This window comes from Hylobates moloch, unplaced genomic scaffold (genome assembly GCF_009828535.3).
Source record: "Hylobates moloch isolate HMO894 unplaced genomic scaffold, HMol_V3 SCAFFOLD_1, whole genome shotgun sequence".
In the NCBI taxonomy this organism is placed as follows: domain Eukaryota; kingdom Metazoa; phylum Chordata; class Mammalia; order Primates; family Hylobatidae; genus Hylobates; species Hylobates moloch.
The window spans coordinates 212299685-212317221 of NW_026652276.1; the positions used below are offsets into that span (position 1 = coordinate 212299685).

The window sequence follows — 17537 nt, forward strand, 5'->3', positions numbered from 1 at the left end:
ATAGCCCACATTTCTACTGTGTGACAGGGGTTAAGTTTTAAGATCTGTTTTGGATAATTCAGAGTACCAGCAAAGCTTAACTGTTATCACTGGACTGCCTTCCTTCAGGAAAATTTTACTTTCCTTTCTTAAGTTACCTTTTGTATAAAATGAGGATGTTAATGCTTCTTCTGTCTAATGGTAGGATAGGTAGCTATATTGGATGTTGTCTTGAATGCTGTTCCAGTTTGTGGATCTGTGGTTTTAATTTAAGAGTACATTTATGGAAGAAATGATTTCATTTTGGGTATCTCTTTTGCACATTTTTATACTTATATTTTTAAAGCTTGTGTTTACATGCCTTCTTACATGTAGCATTTTAGGGACTTTGATGGGACTTAGTGTAGAAGGACAGTTGGCCTTAGAAAGAAGCTTGGTTTTAGATAAGACCTAGAGGTGAAAGGAAAATTTAGTAACAGAGGTGAGTTATTAATTGGGAGACTGGATTCCAGAGGGCAAGTTAAAGTTTAGGAAGGGAAACCTCAGCAGGAGATTAGATCAGAGGAAAGTAAACATAAAGTAAAATGGGATGAGGGTATTGGCTACAGATGGCTCGAAGGGTTTACATCCTGATTTATAGCCACAATAACAGCTGTATGAGGAAATCAGGGGTAGGTGAGGGCAAAAAGAGGTACAGGGTCTTGGAAGGATTCAGGGGGAGTCTTGGTTTTTGGTAAATGGAGAGATGTGGATTTTTGTAAAGGAGTCACCTGCAGCCTGGATGATTGTGGAGACTTCAGAGAGCGGCTTTAGCTTTGGCTGGATGCAGCACGAAATCTGAGCATGAAGCCTGGGTATTAGGTCCAGGAAGCCCTTTAGGAGAGCATGTGGAAAAGTGACATTTTAGAAGTATACTATTAAGAGGAAAATTAATATAATAATAATAGATAATAACAGCTAATATTTATTGAACACTTAGTATGTGCCAGTTACTGTGCTAGGTATACTTATGTCATTAAATCTGTAGTAGAATAGTAGACATGCTCTTTCAGAATAGTTAATCTTGAATTTTTAGGATCTCTCAGAACCTCTTTTTTTTTTTTGGAGATGGGGTTTCATTCTTGTTGCCTAGTCTGGAGTGCAGTGGCACGATCTTGGCTCACCACAACTTCCTGCCTCCTGGGTTCAAGCGATTCTCCTGCCTCCTGGGTTCAAGCGATTCTCCTGCCTCAGCCTCCTGAGTAGCCGGGATTACAGGCATGCGCCACCATTCCCGGTTAATTTTGTATTTTTAGTAGAGACGGGGTTTCTCCATGTTGGTCAGACTGGTCTTGAACTCCCGACCTGAGGTGATCTGCCTGCTTTGGCCTCCCAAAGTGCTGGGGTTACAGGCGTGAGCCACTGCACCCGGCTCTCATTTTTTTTTTTTTTTTAAGAGGCAGGGCCGTGCTCTGTTGCCCAGGTGGCACAATTAGAGCTCAGTGCAACCTCCAGTTCCTGGGCTCCAGCCATGTTCCCGCCTCAGCCTCCCTAGTGGCACACCACCACACCTGGCTAATTTTAAAAACAATCTTTTTGTAGAAACTGAGTCTTGCTGCCTTGCCCAGGCTGGCCATTTTATGAAAAAAGGTGACACATAGGGATGTTGATTATATTCATGTCTGATTGTCCTATGGGGAAAACTGATGGCTGAATCCTAGAATACAAACTGCTAGCCTTGGTATATGTATTAGGAGTTTCTAATTCTTTTATTTGATGAGGGAGGCGTCTTTTATCAGGGAACAAAGAACACGTGCCTGGAGCTTTAATTCACTTTTAGATTTCTTATAGTATTCTAATATGCATTATTAGTATTGTTAATGCTGCCAAAAATCACTGGCATTTGAAGTGAGTGGACATCATTCTGCTCATTTTTTACGTACCCTTTTAGTCTGTTGAAAATTAATTATATTGTTTATTCGTCTGTAATATATATGCCCTTTGGCAAGATAACTTCATGATTTACCTCCTTCCTCTACAGGTATTCTTTAAAGGTATTAAAAATTATAACTAATTTTATTCTAGAAATATTTCTATTGGACCATTGGGTAACAGATTAAATTTCACTGCAAGTGTTTTAAAAGGTTTTTGTTTTGTTTTGTTTTGTTTTTTAAGAGACAGGGTCTTTCTCTGTTACCTAGGCTAGAATTTAGTAGTGTGGTCATAGCTCACTGTAACACTGAACTCCTGGGCTCAAGTGATCCTTCCATCTGGCCTCCCAAGTAGCCAGGACTACAGGCACATACTATCATGCCCAGCTGATTTTTAATTTTTTTGGTAGAGATAGGGTCTCACTATGTTTCCAGGCTGGTCTTGAACTCCTAGGCTCAAATGATCCTCTTGCTTCTGCCTCCCAAAGTGTTGGGATTACAGTAGTGAACCACTGCACCAGGACCAATAAATGAATTCTTAATGAGATTTGGACCTGGAAATCTCTAATATTTTATGTCTGGTGACATATATGGACTATATTCTTGGTGCTTTTTGAGTTTAGAATCATTATTTTATTCTGACTCTTATACTACTAGATGGTTATTGCTATGTGATTTAGTAGATAAACTTTTAAATGACACTGCTACATAAGGAAATAAACACTAAAACAATAAAGATAATTTAATGTTTGTTGTTAAAAAAACTTTTTGAAATGTGTGTTGTTTACATACATAAACAGAAAGGCATATTAAATATCCCAGGAGTCCTTCATACATCCTCATGGCTGGTTGCTACTGCCTGTGTTTTTATTCACACAGCTTCCTTTATATCAGTGGTCCCCAACCTTTTTGACACCAGCGACCAGTTCTGTGGAAGACAATTTTTCTGTGGACCCAGAAGTTGGGGCAGGGTGTGGTGGAGAGATGGTTTTGGGATGAAACTTTTCCATCTCAGATCATCAAGCGTTAGATTCTCATAAGGAGTGCACAACTTAGATCCCTCGTATGTGCAGTTCACGATAGAGTTTGCAGTCCTTTGAGAATCTAATGCCAACGCTGATCTGACAGGAGGCAGAGCCCAGGCAGTAATGCTCCCTTACCACGCTGCTCATCTCCTGCCGTGCGTCTGCGTTCCTAACAGGCCATGGACCTGTACAGGTTTGGGCCTGGGGGTTTGGGACCCCTGTTTTAGATGACAAAAATATATAAAAGTATCATACCCCATACATCTTCCTTATTCAGTCGGATATTGGAAATCATTACGCCTGGTATCAGCTATTCTGGATATTCTATTTTGATGCTTCATCAAAACTCTACAAGTGTTAGTTTCTTAAAGATAGTTGCATTATTGATTCTGAAACTGCACCAGTGAATCTATTGATACATTAAAATTCACTGGTCTATCTTGGACTTTTTACCCAGTGGTCTGTCTTTGACTTTTTACCCAGGTGTGATTTTGTAACATTCATTGGTTATTTAGAAAATATGGTTCACTGAATTATACAGATCTCCCAAATGTTGAAATACTTCATTATATAATATTTTAAAAATCACATTTATTAATATCACATCCAATCTCATTTAAAAAAATCTAAGTGTTGGGAATCAGTTAAGCTCACAGTGGTGGGTACTTACCTTCCAAAATTCTAATTTTTCTCTTGAAAGCTTGGTTTTTGTCCTTGACAGCAAATATCATTAAGTATTTTCCTTGAAATGACATGTAAATGTTTGGCAAATACCCAAATCTAAATAACTCATAGGTTGTCTGTTTTTCTTTCAAGAATAAAATGTCATTCCATGAAAAATAAATTGGTTTTTAAACTCAAAACTTGAATAATTGTACAGGTCCTTTCCTTGAGATAACCATTGTGCTTTGGTACACAACAAAAATGCTTTATATGCAAATCTCATTTTGTCACACAGGATACTAGACAGATGTGTACTTAATGATGGGAGTTCAATAAAATTAATTTTTCTGTGCCATTGGTAAAGATTATTTATTTTTTATTTTATTTTATTTTTTTACTTCCAGTGTATGGTGGTGAGGCGTACAGTGCACTTTGTACTTACTGAGCACTACTAGTACTTTTTGGTGCCATTAGTTTGGTACCAAGGTGCTAGCAGTTTTACACACCATTGCTTTTGTACCATTAGTGCAATGTTGCTATTATTAAAAGGCTAGAAAAGTGTTTATTACGTTATTTTGAAAAAGTTATTTTGAAAAATAACTAGTGTTGTTATTAAAAATAAAAAATAGTTTGGACTACATGGGACCTCCGGAAAGACCATTGGGATTTTGAGTGACATGATGTTAAATTTATAATTAATTGGAGAGAACTACACATTTACAATGTTGAGTTTTCCTATATAGGAACATAGTATGTTCTTTCATTTATTCAATGATTCACTGAAATTTTATATTTTCTTATAAATATTGCATATTTTAAGTTTATTCTGAAGTATTTTCAGCTTTTTGCCATTATAAATAGGACTTTTTTGAGGTATATTTTGGAATTGGTTATTGTAGGTATAGGAAAAGTTGATGTTTGTGTGTTTACCTTGTTTACAAATAAAAAGTTTTTCAATTGAATATATATAGATATATATATTTTTTTTTCCATTGAGACAGAGTCTTATTCTGTCGCCCAGGCTGGAGTGCAGTGGTGTGATGGCAGCTCACTGCAACCTCTGCCTCCTGGGTTCAAGTGATTCTCTTGCCACAGCCTCCCAAGTAGCTGGGATTATAGGCGCACGCCACCATGCCTGGCTATTTTTTCTATTTTTAGTAGAGACGGAGTTTCACTGTGCTCGCCAGGCTGGTTTTGAATTCCTGGCCTCAAGTAATCCTCTTGCCTTGGCCTCCCAAAGTGCTGGGATTACAGGCTTGAGCTACTGCTCCTGGCTGTCTTGAATTTTTTTAGGTGGACAGGTCATCTTTAAATTACAATTTGTTTTTCTTAATTTGTTTGTTTGTTTCCTTATTGCACTGGCTGAGACCTCTGATTAGCGTCAAATAGTAGAGATATTGGACATCTTTGTCTTGTTCTGACTTGAGTGGGAATACTTAGTATTTTCCCATTAGGTTTAATTTTTAAGGTTTTTGATGCTTTTAAAAAAATCTAAGGAAATTTTTTATTGCCTTATATTGCTTATATATTGAGGGTTTAAAAATAATAATGTATTAAAGTCATCAAATGTGTTTTTTCTTTTATTTTGTTAAGGTGGTAAATTATATTAATATAGCTCCTATTATTTATTGAACCATCATCTTTCCATTCCTGGAATGAGATCTTTTTGGTTACAGTGAAAATCTGATTGAATTTTTTTGCAACTTTTCTCCTTTTAATTTGTATTTAAATATGTATTCATAGCTGCGATTGGCCTTAAGTCTTTTTTCTTCTGATTTGGATTTCAGGGTTATGCCACTGATAATTTCAGTCTCTTTCAGTGTTCTGATGTAGGCTAAATTCTAAAGTAATTTTTTGCTGCTTGTACATTTGATAAAATTTACCTGTTAAATCATCTAATTCTGGTGGCATTTATTTGGGGGTAGACATATGAACATTTTTAATTTATCTTACAGTGTTTTTATTAACTAAGGAAATCTTACGTTGGCATGGGTCATCTGTTTCGTTTTACTGTTGTAGCCTTAGCACCATGCTAGTCATATAAAAGATGCCCAGAAAATTTATTGAATGAATCTTTATAAGGTTGAATAGTGCTTTTACTTTGCTAAAGTTTTGTTTGAACTGTGTTAATATTTTTCTTCTTCTTTTTGTTTTTTCTCCTTAAAGTTCCACTCTTGTCCTGGGGACCCAGCTTTAACTTTAGCATCTGGTATGTTGAACTTAGTGGCATTGATGATCCTGATATAGTACAACCTTGTCTCAACTGGTATAGCAAGGTAGGACTGTGTTTTAAATCCTGACTTTAATGCCTATAAAAGGAGAAATATGTCAATCTCTTATCTTCATTGAGAATAATTTAAAATATTCAAAATAATAATAACAACAGTTAGCTAACATTTTATTAAGCACTTCCAGTCTGCCAGCTTTTAAGGAATCCTGATAACTCACTTAGTCATTATCACTCTATGAGACAGGTGCACTTATTATCCCCATTAGTTTATAGATAAAGAAATGAAGCACAGAGAGATTAAATAGTTTGCCTAGGATCACACAATTATAAAGTGTTTGAGCCAGTATATGAACCCAGACAGTTTGGCTCCACAGTCTGCTTTTATGTTATTATACCCATTTGACTCTGAATTTTGTTTTTTTACTTGTATTCATATAAATACTTAAAACATAATTTTTAGGGGGATAGTTTTGCAGCCTAATGGAAAATTTAAGATGTGGATGTGATTTAGACTCCTAAAGTAGTCAACAGGGTTAAAAAATATTGCTGTTTAATATAACTGTAATATATATTGTTACAAGGTAGTTATGATAAATCTTTTTTAGAGGCCAAGAGTAAGTTAATTATAGTCAGTAATTATAATTAAGTTGGTAATTAGTTATAGTTATAACGTGTTAAGGATTAGGTGTTTAATGACCTTTTATTAGTTAAGAAGTCAGCTGTCAACTGATTTGTGTTTCAAATCTTATACATCTTCCTAAACACATTGTTTTATTTTCTTGCCTTATTAAAGGGTAATGCCTATAAGTAAATCATTGTTGTTTGATTATCATGCAGGCTTCCATGTCATCTGTTTGTTTGAATAGTGGTATACTTAGGAAGTTTGAGGTAGTCCCAGAACGTATTCCTGAAGTTGAGGTTTTTTTAAAAAAATCTTTTTTATAAGATTGTATTTTTGGCATCTATCCTATTAGGGGAAAATTTTAGTAAATTAAGTGCCTGCTTTTTGGATTCCAGTTAATTGAGATGTCTACTTTATAGCTGCTTAATAGATGAGGTAGTTCAGGCTTAGAAAACAATTAAATTGGGCCGGGCGCAGTGGCTCACACCTGTAATCCCAGCACTTTGGGAGACCAAGGTGGGCAGATTGCCTGAGGTCAAGAGTTCAAGGCCATCCTGAGCAACATGGTGAAACCCCAACTCTACTAAAAATACAAAAATTAGCTGGTCGTGGTGGCACGTGCCTGTAAGCTCAGCTACTTAGGAGGCTGAGGCAGAATTGCTTGAACCCAGGAGGCGGAGGTTGCAGTGAGCTGAGATTATGCCGCTACAGTCCAGCCTGGGAGACAGAGCAAGACCCTGTCTCAAAAAAAAAAGAAAAAAAAAAAAGATTAAATGTAGTCTCTTTTTGATGATTTTTGAGTCATAAAATATGTTTGTAAGGTCGGTTGCGGTGGCTCAAGCTTGTAATCCCAGCACTTTGGGAGGCCGAGGTGGGCGGATCACGAGGTCAGGAGATCGAGACCACGGTGAAACCCCGTCTCTACTAAAAATACAAAAAAAAATTAGCCGGGTGCGGTGCGGGCTCCTGTAGTCCCAGCTACTCAGGAGGCTGAGGCAGGAGAATGGCATGAACCCGGGAGGCGGAGCTTGCAGTGAGCAGAGATTGCACCACTGCGCTCCAGCCTGGGTGACAGAGTGAGACTCCATCTCAAAAAAAAAAAAAAAAAAGTGTTTGTAAATTTGAAATATCTGTATACTTGATACTTGTCATTCAAATAATAGTTTATTTTTAAAAACCAAAAATAGCATAATATAATTTATGTGGATTATTTAATTTTTTGGGGGGCTCTCAGTACCTGCATTGTAATGGGATTAATAGATGCTATGGAGTTATAATTGTTACAATATTAAGTGGAGTTTAAGAAATAGATGTTCTCCCTTTCTTCAAAGTTGAGGCTGTGGAATTAGGTTTGGTTTAATAACTTTTGACTACATACTTTGTGACCTTGGACAAGTTATTGGAACAGGCCAAGCTTTAGTTTTGCTAGTTAAAAGAGCCAAATAATGATACCTAATGAATCAGGTTAGTACACTGCTTGGCATATAGTGTTAATAAATGCTCAGCGTAGATTGGTTATTTTTACTGTTGTTATTGTTTCCTACGGTATCATCTAACCAAATCTCTTCTTTCCATACTTACTCTGTGTTCTAGTAGTACCGTGAACAGGAAGCTATTCGCCTTTGCCTAAAACACTTCAGACAACACAACTATACAGAAGCTTTTGAGTCACTGCAAAAGAAAACCAAGATTGCACTGGAACATCCCATGTTAACAGATATTCATGACAAGCTGGTGTTGAAGGGTGATTTTGATGCTTGCGAAGAGTTGATTGAAAAGGCTGTAAATGGTATGAAACTGAGATTGGTTATTAGGGTAAATTCAAGTACATACGGGAAACTTTTTCTCAAAAAGAATATAGGTTTATGCCAGTTATTACTCTAATTTTTTTTCTTGGTTTTTCACTCGGTTAAAGATTGTTAGCTCTTTAGATTAGGGACTTCTTTCATGTAAAATAGATCCATGATGTAATGAGACTTAAAAAAATGAAATGTACTTGAACTCACATATAAATTTAAGTTGTCATCTTGGGAGACCATGCACTTACAAGTGATAACATTAACTAGCAATAAACTGTATCAGAAATAATATTTTGATATTGATAGCCAATATTCATTAACAGTGTAGTTTTGAGGAGAAGGGGGACTAGATAATAAAAAATGTTAATAAACAATTACATATAAGGAACAAGGAGATTTATATTGAAAACAACTTCCTTGTGGTGTGAATGCTATATAATTGCCGATTTTCTTGTGTGGCCTGTAGTCGGGCTTTGAAAGAAATGTGAATAGCTGAACATCTATATTATCTCCCAAGGCATTGGCTTTGGAGAGTAACACTCATTTGGATATTTAAGGTCTGATGTGTTTTGTTATTTAAACTAAAAAGGGACTCTATTGTTGCTTATAGTATGACTTTTTTTTTTAATCTTCCTCAGTAACTTTCATAGTGACAAAGAAAAGAATAGTTGCACAATATAAAACTTGTGGAATTGAATTTCGTGCATCCTTTATAGGGAGAAATAAGGAATAATAGATTTTTCAGTGGTTTGCTCTCATTTTCATTTTATCACTGTTATTATCATCTATTATTAGGTATTCATATTTATCAGATATTGGGTAGCTAAAAAAAAAACCAGACCTGTACTGCCTTCTTTGAGTTTATAAATTTAAAGTTAACTTAAAATGAATTGCTTTGAACTCCACTTTTTAAAATATGACAAATCTGCTTCTAAGCCTTGTACATTGTTATTGCTTACTTGATTGATGATGATACTTGCAAATAAATGATTGGTACGTTTGAAATTCAGTATATTTTGGAGTATAAACAAACACATAACTAATCTCTTACCAGACTTTAAAATGCTACCAATAAAAAAAATATATATATATATGCCATTTCTAGGAGTGAATTCTGTATTTTTTTTTTAACCTCATAAGATGAGGGAGGCATAGGTAATTTTAGGGCTTTTTTGTTTCAGATATTTATCAGTAAGGCATTTGATATCATTTTGTGAAGGGAAAGCAAAACAACAGCCACAGGCAACTCTATACAATTAATAAGCTAAAAACAGTTATATTTTAAAGCTCTCTTTAGTGACGTACTCAGTTGGTTAAGATTAGCTGATAAAAATCTTGTGCAGTTTTGATATCTACAGAGACTTAACTTATCCTTTGGCTCTAGAAAGGAACCAAGTTTAGAGAAATTAGTAGTTGCTCAATTCTTGAAACTTAGAGCTACATCATAGTTTTTGTACTATGAATACTATGGGCTCTCTAAACTGGCCTGGAACACTGTTAGTTAATAAACATTCCTTTCAGGGTTGTTCAGTTTGCTTCTGACCTCGTTGATGATGATTTGTTGGACAAATAAGGAAGTAAACAGTGCAGAGTTTTTTGGCTTCTGCTCTATTAAAAACATAGCAGAGAAGGACAAGAAGTTCCTGCCTGCTAAATAGGAAGATCTAGGGAATCAAAAGAGTCTCTGTCAAGCTTCTTGTAATGGAGGATACAAAAGCTACTTTTAGTATTTTTAGTATATTACTTAGTATGATCTTTAAGTGTTTTCTGTATTTTAAGAAAGTGTAAGGCTCTATTTATTTCTCTAATAGGCTTTTTGTGTGTCTAGAAACATCACTGTATTTACATTTCATTTTATTAGAGGTGATTTCGGAACCAATAATTGCTACTACCTCTTTGCCAATGCAGGATCCAGTGATGACAGGCAAAAGTAATCACCTAGGGACAGGAATGTTTTACTCAAACATGTAGAGATTGTACTGAAAACCTCCCTTTGCTGAGCTTATCTTATTTGCTATAGAAAGAAAAATTTTCTTTTGTGAGATAAAGGAAGGATAAAGTTTAATAAGGTAGTCATAAAGTTTCAACCTGAAATCTCTACCTTTGTCCCTTTGTCTTTCCCTGCTTCTTTCTTTTTTCTGTTACCCTGCTTTAAAAAAAAAAAAATCTCTCCACTCTCGTCTTTTGGATTGTGCAGTAGTTGTTAATTATAGGCATATCTTGGAGATATTGCAGGTTTGGTTCCAGACCACTGCAGTGAAGTGAATGACACAATAAAGCAAGTACGCAAATTTTATTTCCTTTCCCCATGCATATAAAAGTTATGTTTGCACTTTACTGTAGCCTATTAAGGTACAGTGGCATTATTTCTTTAAAAAAGAATGCACATACCTTAACTTGAAAAATGGTTTATTGCTTAAAAAATGCTAATGATCATCTGAGCCTTCAGTGAGTTATGATCTTTTTGCTAGTGAAGGGTCTTGCCTCCGTATTGATGGCTGCTGGCTGATAAGGATGGTGATTACTAAAAGTTGGGGTGGCTGTGGCAGTTTCTTAAAATAAGACAAAAATGAAGTTTGCTGCATCAATGAGTTCTTCCTTTCACAAAAGATTTACCTGTGGCGTGCAATGCTGTCTGATTGCATTTGACCCACAATAGAACTTTCAAAATTGGAGTCAATCCTCTCAAACCCTGCTGCTGCTTTATCAGCTAATTTATGTACTATTCTAAATCCTTTGTTGTCATTTCAACAGTGTTCACAGCATCTTCATCAGGAGTAGTTTCCATCTCAAGAAACCACTTTATTTGCTCATTCATAAGAAGCAATTTCTCGTCCATTCAAGTTTTATCAATGAGACTGTAGCAGTTCAGTCACATCTTCAGGCTCTACTTCTAGTTCTCTTGCTATTTCTACCACATCTGCAGTTAATTTCTTCTTCTGAAATCTTTAACCCTCTGCACATCATCCATGAGCACTGGAATCAACTTCTTCCAAACTCTTGTTAATGTTAATATTTTGATCTCTTCCCATGAATCATGAATGTTCTTAATGGCATCTAGAATGGTGAATCCTTTCCAGAAGGTTTTCAATTTACTTTGCCCAGATCCATCAGAGGAATCACTATCTGTGGCAACTATAGCCTTACAAGATGTGTTTCTTAAATAATAAGATTTTACACTGTTGGTGGGACTGTAAACTAGTTCAACCATTGTGGAAGTCAGTGTGGCGATTCCTCAGGGATCTAGAACTAGAAATACCATTTGACCCAGCCATCCCATTACTGGGTATATACCCAAAGGAGTATAAATCATGCTGCTATAAAGACACATGCACACGTATGTTTATTGCGGCACTATTCACAATAGCAAAGACTTGGAACCAACCCAAATGTCCAACAACAATAGACTGGATTAAGAAAATGTGGCACATATACACCATGGAATACTATGCAGCCACAAAAAATGATGAGTTCGTGTCCTTTGTAGGGACATGGATGAAACTGGAAAACATCATTCTCAGTAAACTATCGCAAGGACAAAAAACCAAACACCGCATGTTCTCACTCATAGGTGGGAATTGAACAATGAGAACTCATGGACACAGGAAGGGGAACACCACACTCCGGGGACTGCTGTGGGTTGGGGGGAGGGAGGAGGGACAGCATTAGGAGATATACCTAATGCTAAATGACGAGCTAATGGGTGCAGGAAATCAACATGGCACATGGATACATATGTAACAAACCTGCACATTGTGCACATGTACCCTAAAACCTAAAGTATAATTAAAAAAAAAAAAAAAAAAGATTTTCTTCAAAGTCTAAATGACTCCTTGATCCATAGGCTGCAAAATGGATATGTGTTAGTAGGCATGAAAACACTAATCTTCCTGTATTTCTCTATCGAGCTCTTGGGTGACAGGTGCATTGTCAGTGAGCAGTAATATTTTGAAAGAAATCTTTTTTTTTTTTTTTTTGAGCAGTAGGTCTCAACAGTGGGCATAAAATATTCAGTAAACCATTCTATACACAGATGTGCATCATCTAGGCTTTGTTATTCCATTTGTAGAGCACAGGCAGTAGATTCAGCTTAGTTCTTAAGGGCCCTAGGATTTTTCAGAATAGTAAATGAGCATTGACTTCCACTTAAAGTCACTAGCTGCATTAAACCTTTACAAGAGAGTCACACTGTCCTTTGAAGCTTTGAAGCCAGGCATTGACTTCTCTCTAGCTATGAAAGTCCTAGATGGCACTTTCTTCCAATAGAAGTCTATTGGAATGTTTTGTCTACATTGAAAATCTGTTTAGTATAGTTACCTTCATGAGTGATCTTAGCAAGATCTTCTAGATATTGATAACTTGCTGCATCTTCTATAATACATCAACACTTGTGGCTTTACTTTGCACTTTTATGCTAGAGAGTTGGCTTCTTTCTTTAAACTTCATGAACCAACCTCTGCTAGCTTCCAACTTTTCTTTTGCAGTTTTCTGACTTCTCTCAGCTTTCACACACTTGAAGAGAGTTAAGGCCATGCTTTAGATTAGGTTTTGGCTTAAGGGAGTGTTATGACTGGTTTAATCTATCCAGACCACTCTAACTTTCTCCATATTAACGATAAGTCTGTTTTGCTTTCTTATCAGTCATGGGTTCACTTGTAATTTCCTTCAAGAACTTTTCCTTCTCATTTACAACTTGGTCAACTTTAGTGCAAGAGGTCAACTTTCAGCATATCTTGGCCTTTGACATGCCTTCCTCCCTAAGTTTAATTATTTCTAGTTTTTTATTTAAAGTGAGAGGTTTGTGTTGAACACTTAAAGGCTGTGGTAAAGATATTAAATGGCCTAATTTCAGTATTGTTGCATCTCAGGAATAGGGAGGCCCAAAGAGAGGGAGAGAAATGGGGGAACTGCTGGTTTATGGAGTAGTCAGAACATACACAACATGGTGCATCAAAACAATTACATTATTAACATCAAAGATCACTGATCATAGGTCACTGTAACAGATATACAATAATGAAAAAGGTTGAAACATTGTGAGAATTACTGAAATGAGAGAGAGACACAGTGAAGAAATTCTGTTGGAAAAACGGCATCCATAGACTTCCTTCAATTTGTAAAAAACACAGTATCTGTGAAGCGTGGTAAAGCAAAGCATTATAAAGGCATATGCATATTGAATTATCTTAATTGATTTTCTGTTTTTAATGCAATTTTGTATTCCTGTTACAAACCCTACTTGATAATGGTGTCTTACTCTTTTCAGGTATTGTATTTGATCTGCCACATTTTTATGAAGTATTTTTGCATATATTTGTGTATGTAAGATATTGGTCTGCAGTTTTCTTATAATGTGCCTGTCTTGTTTTGGTATCTTTTGGTATGTTTGGGTAGTTCCAGCCTTATAGAATGAGGCAGGAATCTAAAAGTGTTTGTGTAGAATGAGTAGTAGCTTGGTAGAATTTACAAGTGAAGGCAACTGGACCTGAAGTTACCTTTGTGTGGAGGTTTTTGTGTTCTTTTGGCAGAGTCTCTCTTTGTCACCCAGACTGGAGTACAGTGGCATGATCAGTTAACTTTAGCCTTGAACTCCTGGGCTCAAGCTGTCCTCCTGCCTCCTGAGTAGCTGGGACTATTGGTGCATGCCATCATGCCCGGCTAATTTTTTAAAATGTGGAGATGAGGTCTCACCATGTTACCCAGACTGGTCTTTAACTCCTTGCTCAAATGATCCCAAAGCACTGGAATTTCAGGTGTGAGCTATTTGTTTATTTGTTTTCTCTTTTTCTTTTCTTTTCTTTCTTTCTTTTTTTTTTTTTTTTTTTTTTGAAACAGGGTCTCTCTCTCTGTTGCCCAGGCTGGAGTGCAGTGGCACAGTCACGGCTCACTACAGCCTTGACCTCCCTGGGCTCAAGTGATCCTCTTACCAAGCCTCCCAGGTAGCAGGGACTACAGGTGTGTGCCACTACACCTGGCTAATTTTTTGTAGAGGTGGGGTTTTGCCATATTGCCCGGGCTGGTCTCAAACTCCTGGGCTCAAGTGATCCACCTGCCTCAGCCTCCCAAAGTGCTAGAATTACAGATGTGAGCTGCCACCCCCAGCTGAATTACTTCTTTATTGTATACTTGGTTAAAAACAAAAACAAAAACAAACAAACAAACAAACAAAAACTTTCCAGTGTCTGAAGCTGTCTGTGCTTGAAATTTGGTGGGTGGGAGTGTTTTTACCTATCAGTTTAATTTCTTTAAACATCATAGGACTAATCAGAGTTGTTAATTGTTTGGTTCAGCTTTATTAAATGATATTTTTCTAGGAATTGTCTATAATTGTCTATAATCAAAATTTCAAATTTATGGGTATTAAGGTATACCTAATATCTTCTTACTGTTTGTTTAGTGTTTGCAGGATTTCTTGAGACGCCCTTTTTTTTGTTACTTATCTTGAATATATATATATATTTTTCCATCAGCACATGTTTATCAAGTGCACTAGTCTCTTGAGAGAACCAATTTTTGGTTTGTTCATCTTTTCTGTTATTTCCTGTGTCCTTGACTTATGCTCTGTTTACTGTTGTCTTTCTTCTCTTTTTGAGATTAATTTGCTGTCTTTTTATAACAACTTTTTAAGCTAGATGCTTAGCTCATTAGTTTTCAGACTTTGAAAATTTCCCTTATATACATTTAAATATATAAAATTTCCTCTTGTTCTTTACTTGTGCTATGAAGTATTTTTATTTTTGTTCAATTTAGTATTTTCATTATGAAATGAACTGGCTCTTTGGAAGAACTGTGGTTTTTAATTTACAAATTTGTGGCGATTTACTAGTTGTTTTCTTTGTTAGTGATTTCTGGCATAATTGCATAGGGGCCAGGGTGCATATCCTGTATGTTTCCAGCCCTTTGAAATTTAATGAGACTTGCTATATAGCCCAGCTTATTCAATTTTTATAAACATATCATATATATTTGAACAGAATGTGAATTCTTTAGTTGTTGGAGCAGTGTTGTATATCTGTTCAGTTGGTCAGAGTTGCTAATCATATTGCACAAATCTTCTTTATCAGTGAGAATTTTCTGTCTGATTCTCATTACTGAGAAAGATGTTAACACTTTCCACTATGATCATGGAATTGTATGTTTCCTATAGTTGGTCCAATTTTACTTTATACATTTTGATGCCTTGTTTTTAATTGAAAACAAATTTTAAATTATTTTGAATTAAATCTTTTATTATGAAGTGCCTTTTTATCTCTAGAAATATTTTTGCTTTAAGGTAAATTGTATTAAAATCTGTTTTCATTTCTTATTTGTATGGCATATCTTTTCCATCTTTTATTTTTAACCTTTATCCCTCTTAAGAGAAATATCTCCTATAAATTTTATTTAAATAAAACAAACTTAAAGAAAATTTTATTTTATTAATAAACCATTTGACTTATGATTAGTTTAGAAATTACAACAAGTATGCATGATTACCTTAACAAAATTGATCAGTGCCTTTTCTCTCTTCCCATGTGAGGATTTGGTAGACTTTCAGCTTCATATTCTCACCTTCTAATTCGTTATTCTATTGTTGTCAATTGCTCTATTGTTGTCATTTATTTTGATACCATGTTCAAAGACCCTATAAAATATTTGTCTTATATAGCAATTGTTCATTAATTTTACCCAAATATTTACTGGTTTTTTTTTTCTCTTCATTATTGTTTGCGTCTTTAATCTTATATCTAGGATTGTGTTCATTTCCTGTGCCGTAAGCCCATCCTTTGGGATTTCTTCTGTAATGCAGCTCAACTCTCTCAGAATTGATGGCCTGAAAATTTTGTCTCCTTTCTAGGAGAGTATTTTTGCTAGATGTAGAATTCCAGATTGACACTTATTTTCTTGAAATACATTTTGAGTATCATTCGATTGTTATTAACCAGCTTCCATTGTTGCTATTGAGAGGTGTGCTGTCATTTTCAACTAACATTTTTTTGATAAAATCTTTTCCCTCCTACTGTTTAAATATTTTATATTTGTTTTAGATTATTTTGTAGTTACATTAACAAGGCTGTCCGAAACTCCAGTGTGGCAGCCCTGTTAACTATTGTCTATTTTGGTTTTCTTTGAATTAAATATATGTTGCCTTTGTCTATCATTTATTTTCTCCTTTATCTTTTTTAACTGCACATTTCTGTTTAATATTTTAAGCTTCTCTAAACCCTTTATCCCATTTCCACTACTATATTATTTTTAGTGTCTCTTTCTTACACTTTGACCTTAGTTCTGTGATATTTTCAATCTGTTCATTCCTCTTTTCTCTAGTCTCTAACAATTCAATTTTTGTTTCCTTTGGTTGTCTTACCATTTCTTTTCCAACTATTTAGATGTCTGCTTTCCAACTGCTTATATCTCTAATCTGTACTCATGTTTCATAGAGAGAGTTGCTTTTTTTATTTGTGGAATAAATTTGGGAAAAGGTATTTGGCTACTTTCATCTATTGCATGGCTACATTTTTCTGTTGAATCAGATTCATTTGCTACTTTAAAAAATTCATTTCTTTTCCTTTTTATATTGTGGTATAATTCCTGGGTTGATTCTTTTTTAACATTATTAATATTTGAATATGGTGAATTTTTCCTATTTTTAGAAGCTTCTTGTGAGTTAGGAGCTAGGGCTGTGTTCCAGGATAGCAAGATTTTTGCTTATAATACCTTTTTTCACTTTAAGATTTTGTTTCTTAGCAATGCTCATAATGCAAAATCTCACTCTTTTTTCCCCTTTCCCAACTGCCAGACCCTTTTTCTGAAACATGGTTTTTTTTTTCATAATTTTTGCTCATTTATGCCTTTGTGCCTTTGTGTATGCTGTATTCTCTTTCCTATTACTTTCCTTTTTATATAATTCAGTTCCAGTGCATTCTTCAAAGCCAACTCTTTCAAGGTATCTTCTTTCATCATATTCTCACTGAATCACTCCTTCCTCCTCTTAACTCCTATTTGCCTTGGTGCTATATTTCTGATTTTGTTCATAAAAGATTGTTAATTATCTGTCAAGTACATTTCCAAACACTGCATCATTGTCATCATCATCATCATCATCATCATCATCATAAGTAACATATATCTGAGAGCTTGACAATGTGCCGTTTATTCTCCTAGGCCTTTTACATGAATTTATTTAATTTTCATACTTACCTTCTAGGTTAAGTATTGTTGTTATTTCCATTTAATATATGAGAGTGATTAATTTGCTTAAGATGGTGTATCTAGTAAGTGACAGATCTAAGATTTGAATTCAGGTAGTCTGGTGCCAAAAATCCATAC

The 17537-nt window shown here is 35.3% G+C and overlaps 1 protein-coding gene across 7 annotated transcripts in view; it reads left to right on the forward strand.

Annotated features, from left to right (window-relative positions):
• MKLN1 (muskelin 1) overlaps window positions 1-17537 on the forward strand; it is a 417262-nt gene that overhangs the window by 298734 nt on the left and 100991 nt on the right. For all 7 annotated transcript variants that reach the window (XM_032761758.2, XM_032761762.2, XM_032761757.2 and 4 more), the window contains 2 exons: window positions 5744-5853; window positions 8026-8218. In XM_032761758.2, the coding sequence (XP_032617649.1) occupies window positions 5744-5853; window positions 8026-8218 (303 nt within the window). The remainder of the gene's footprint in view (window positions 1-5743; window positions 5854-8025; window positions 8219-17537) is intronic.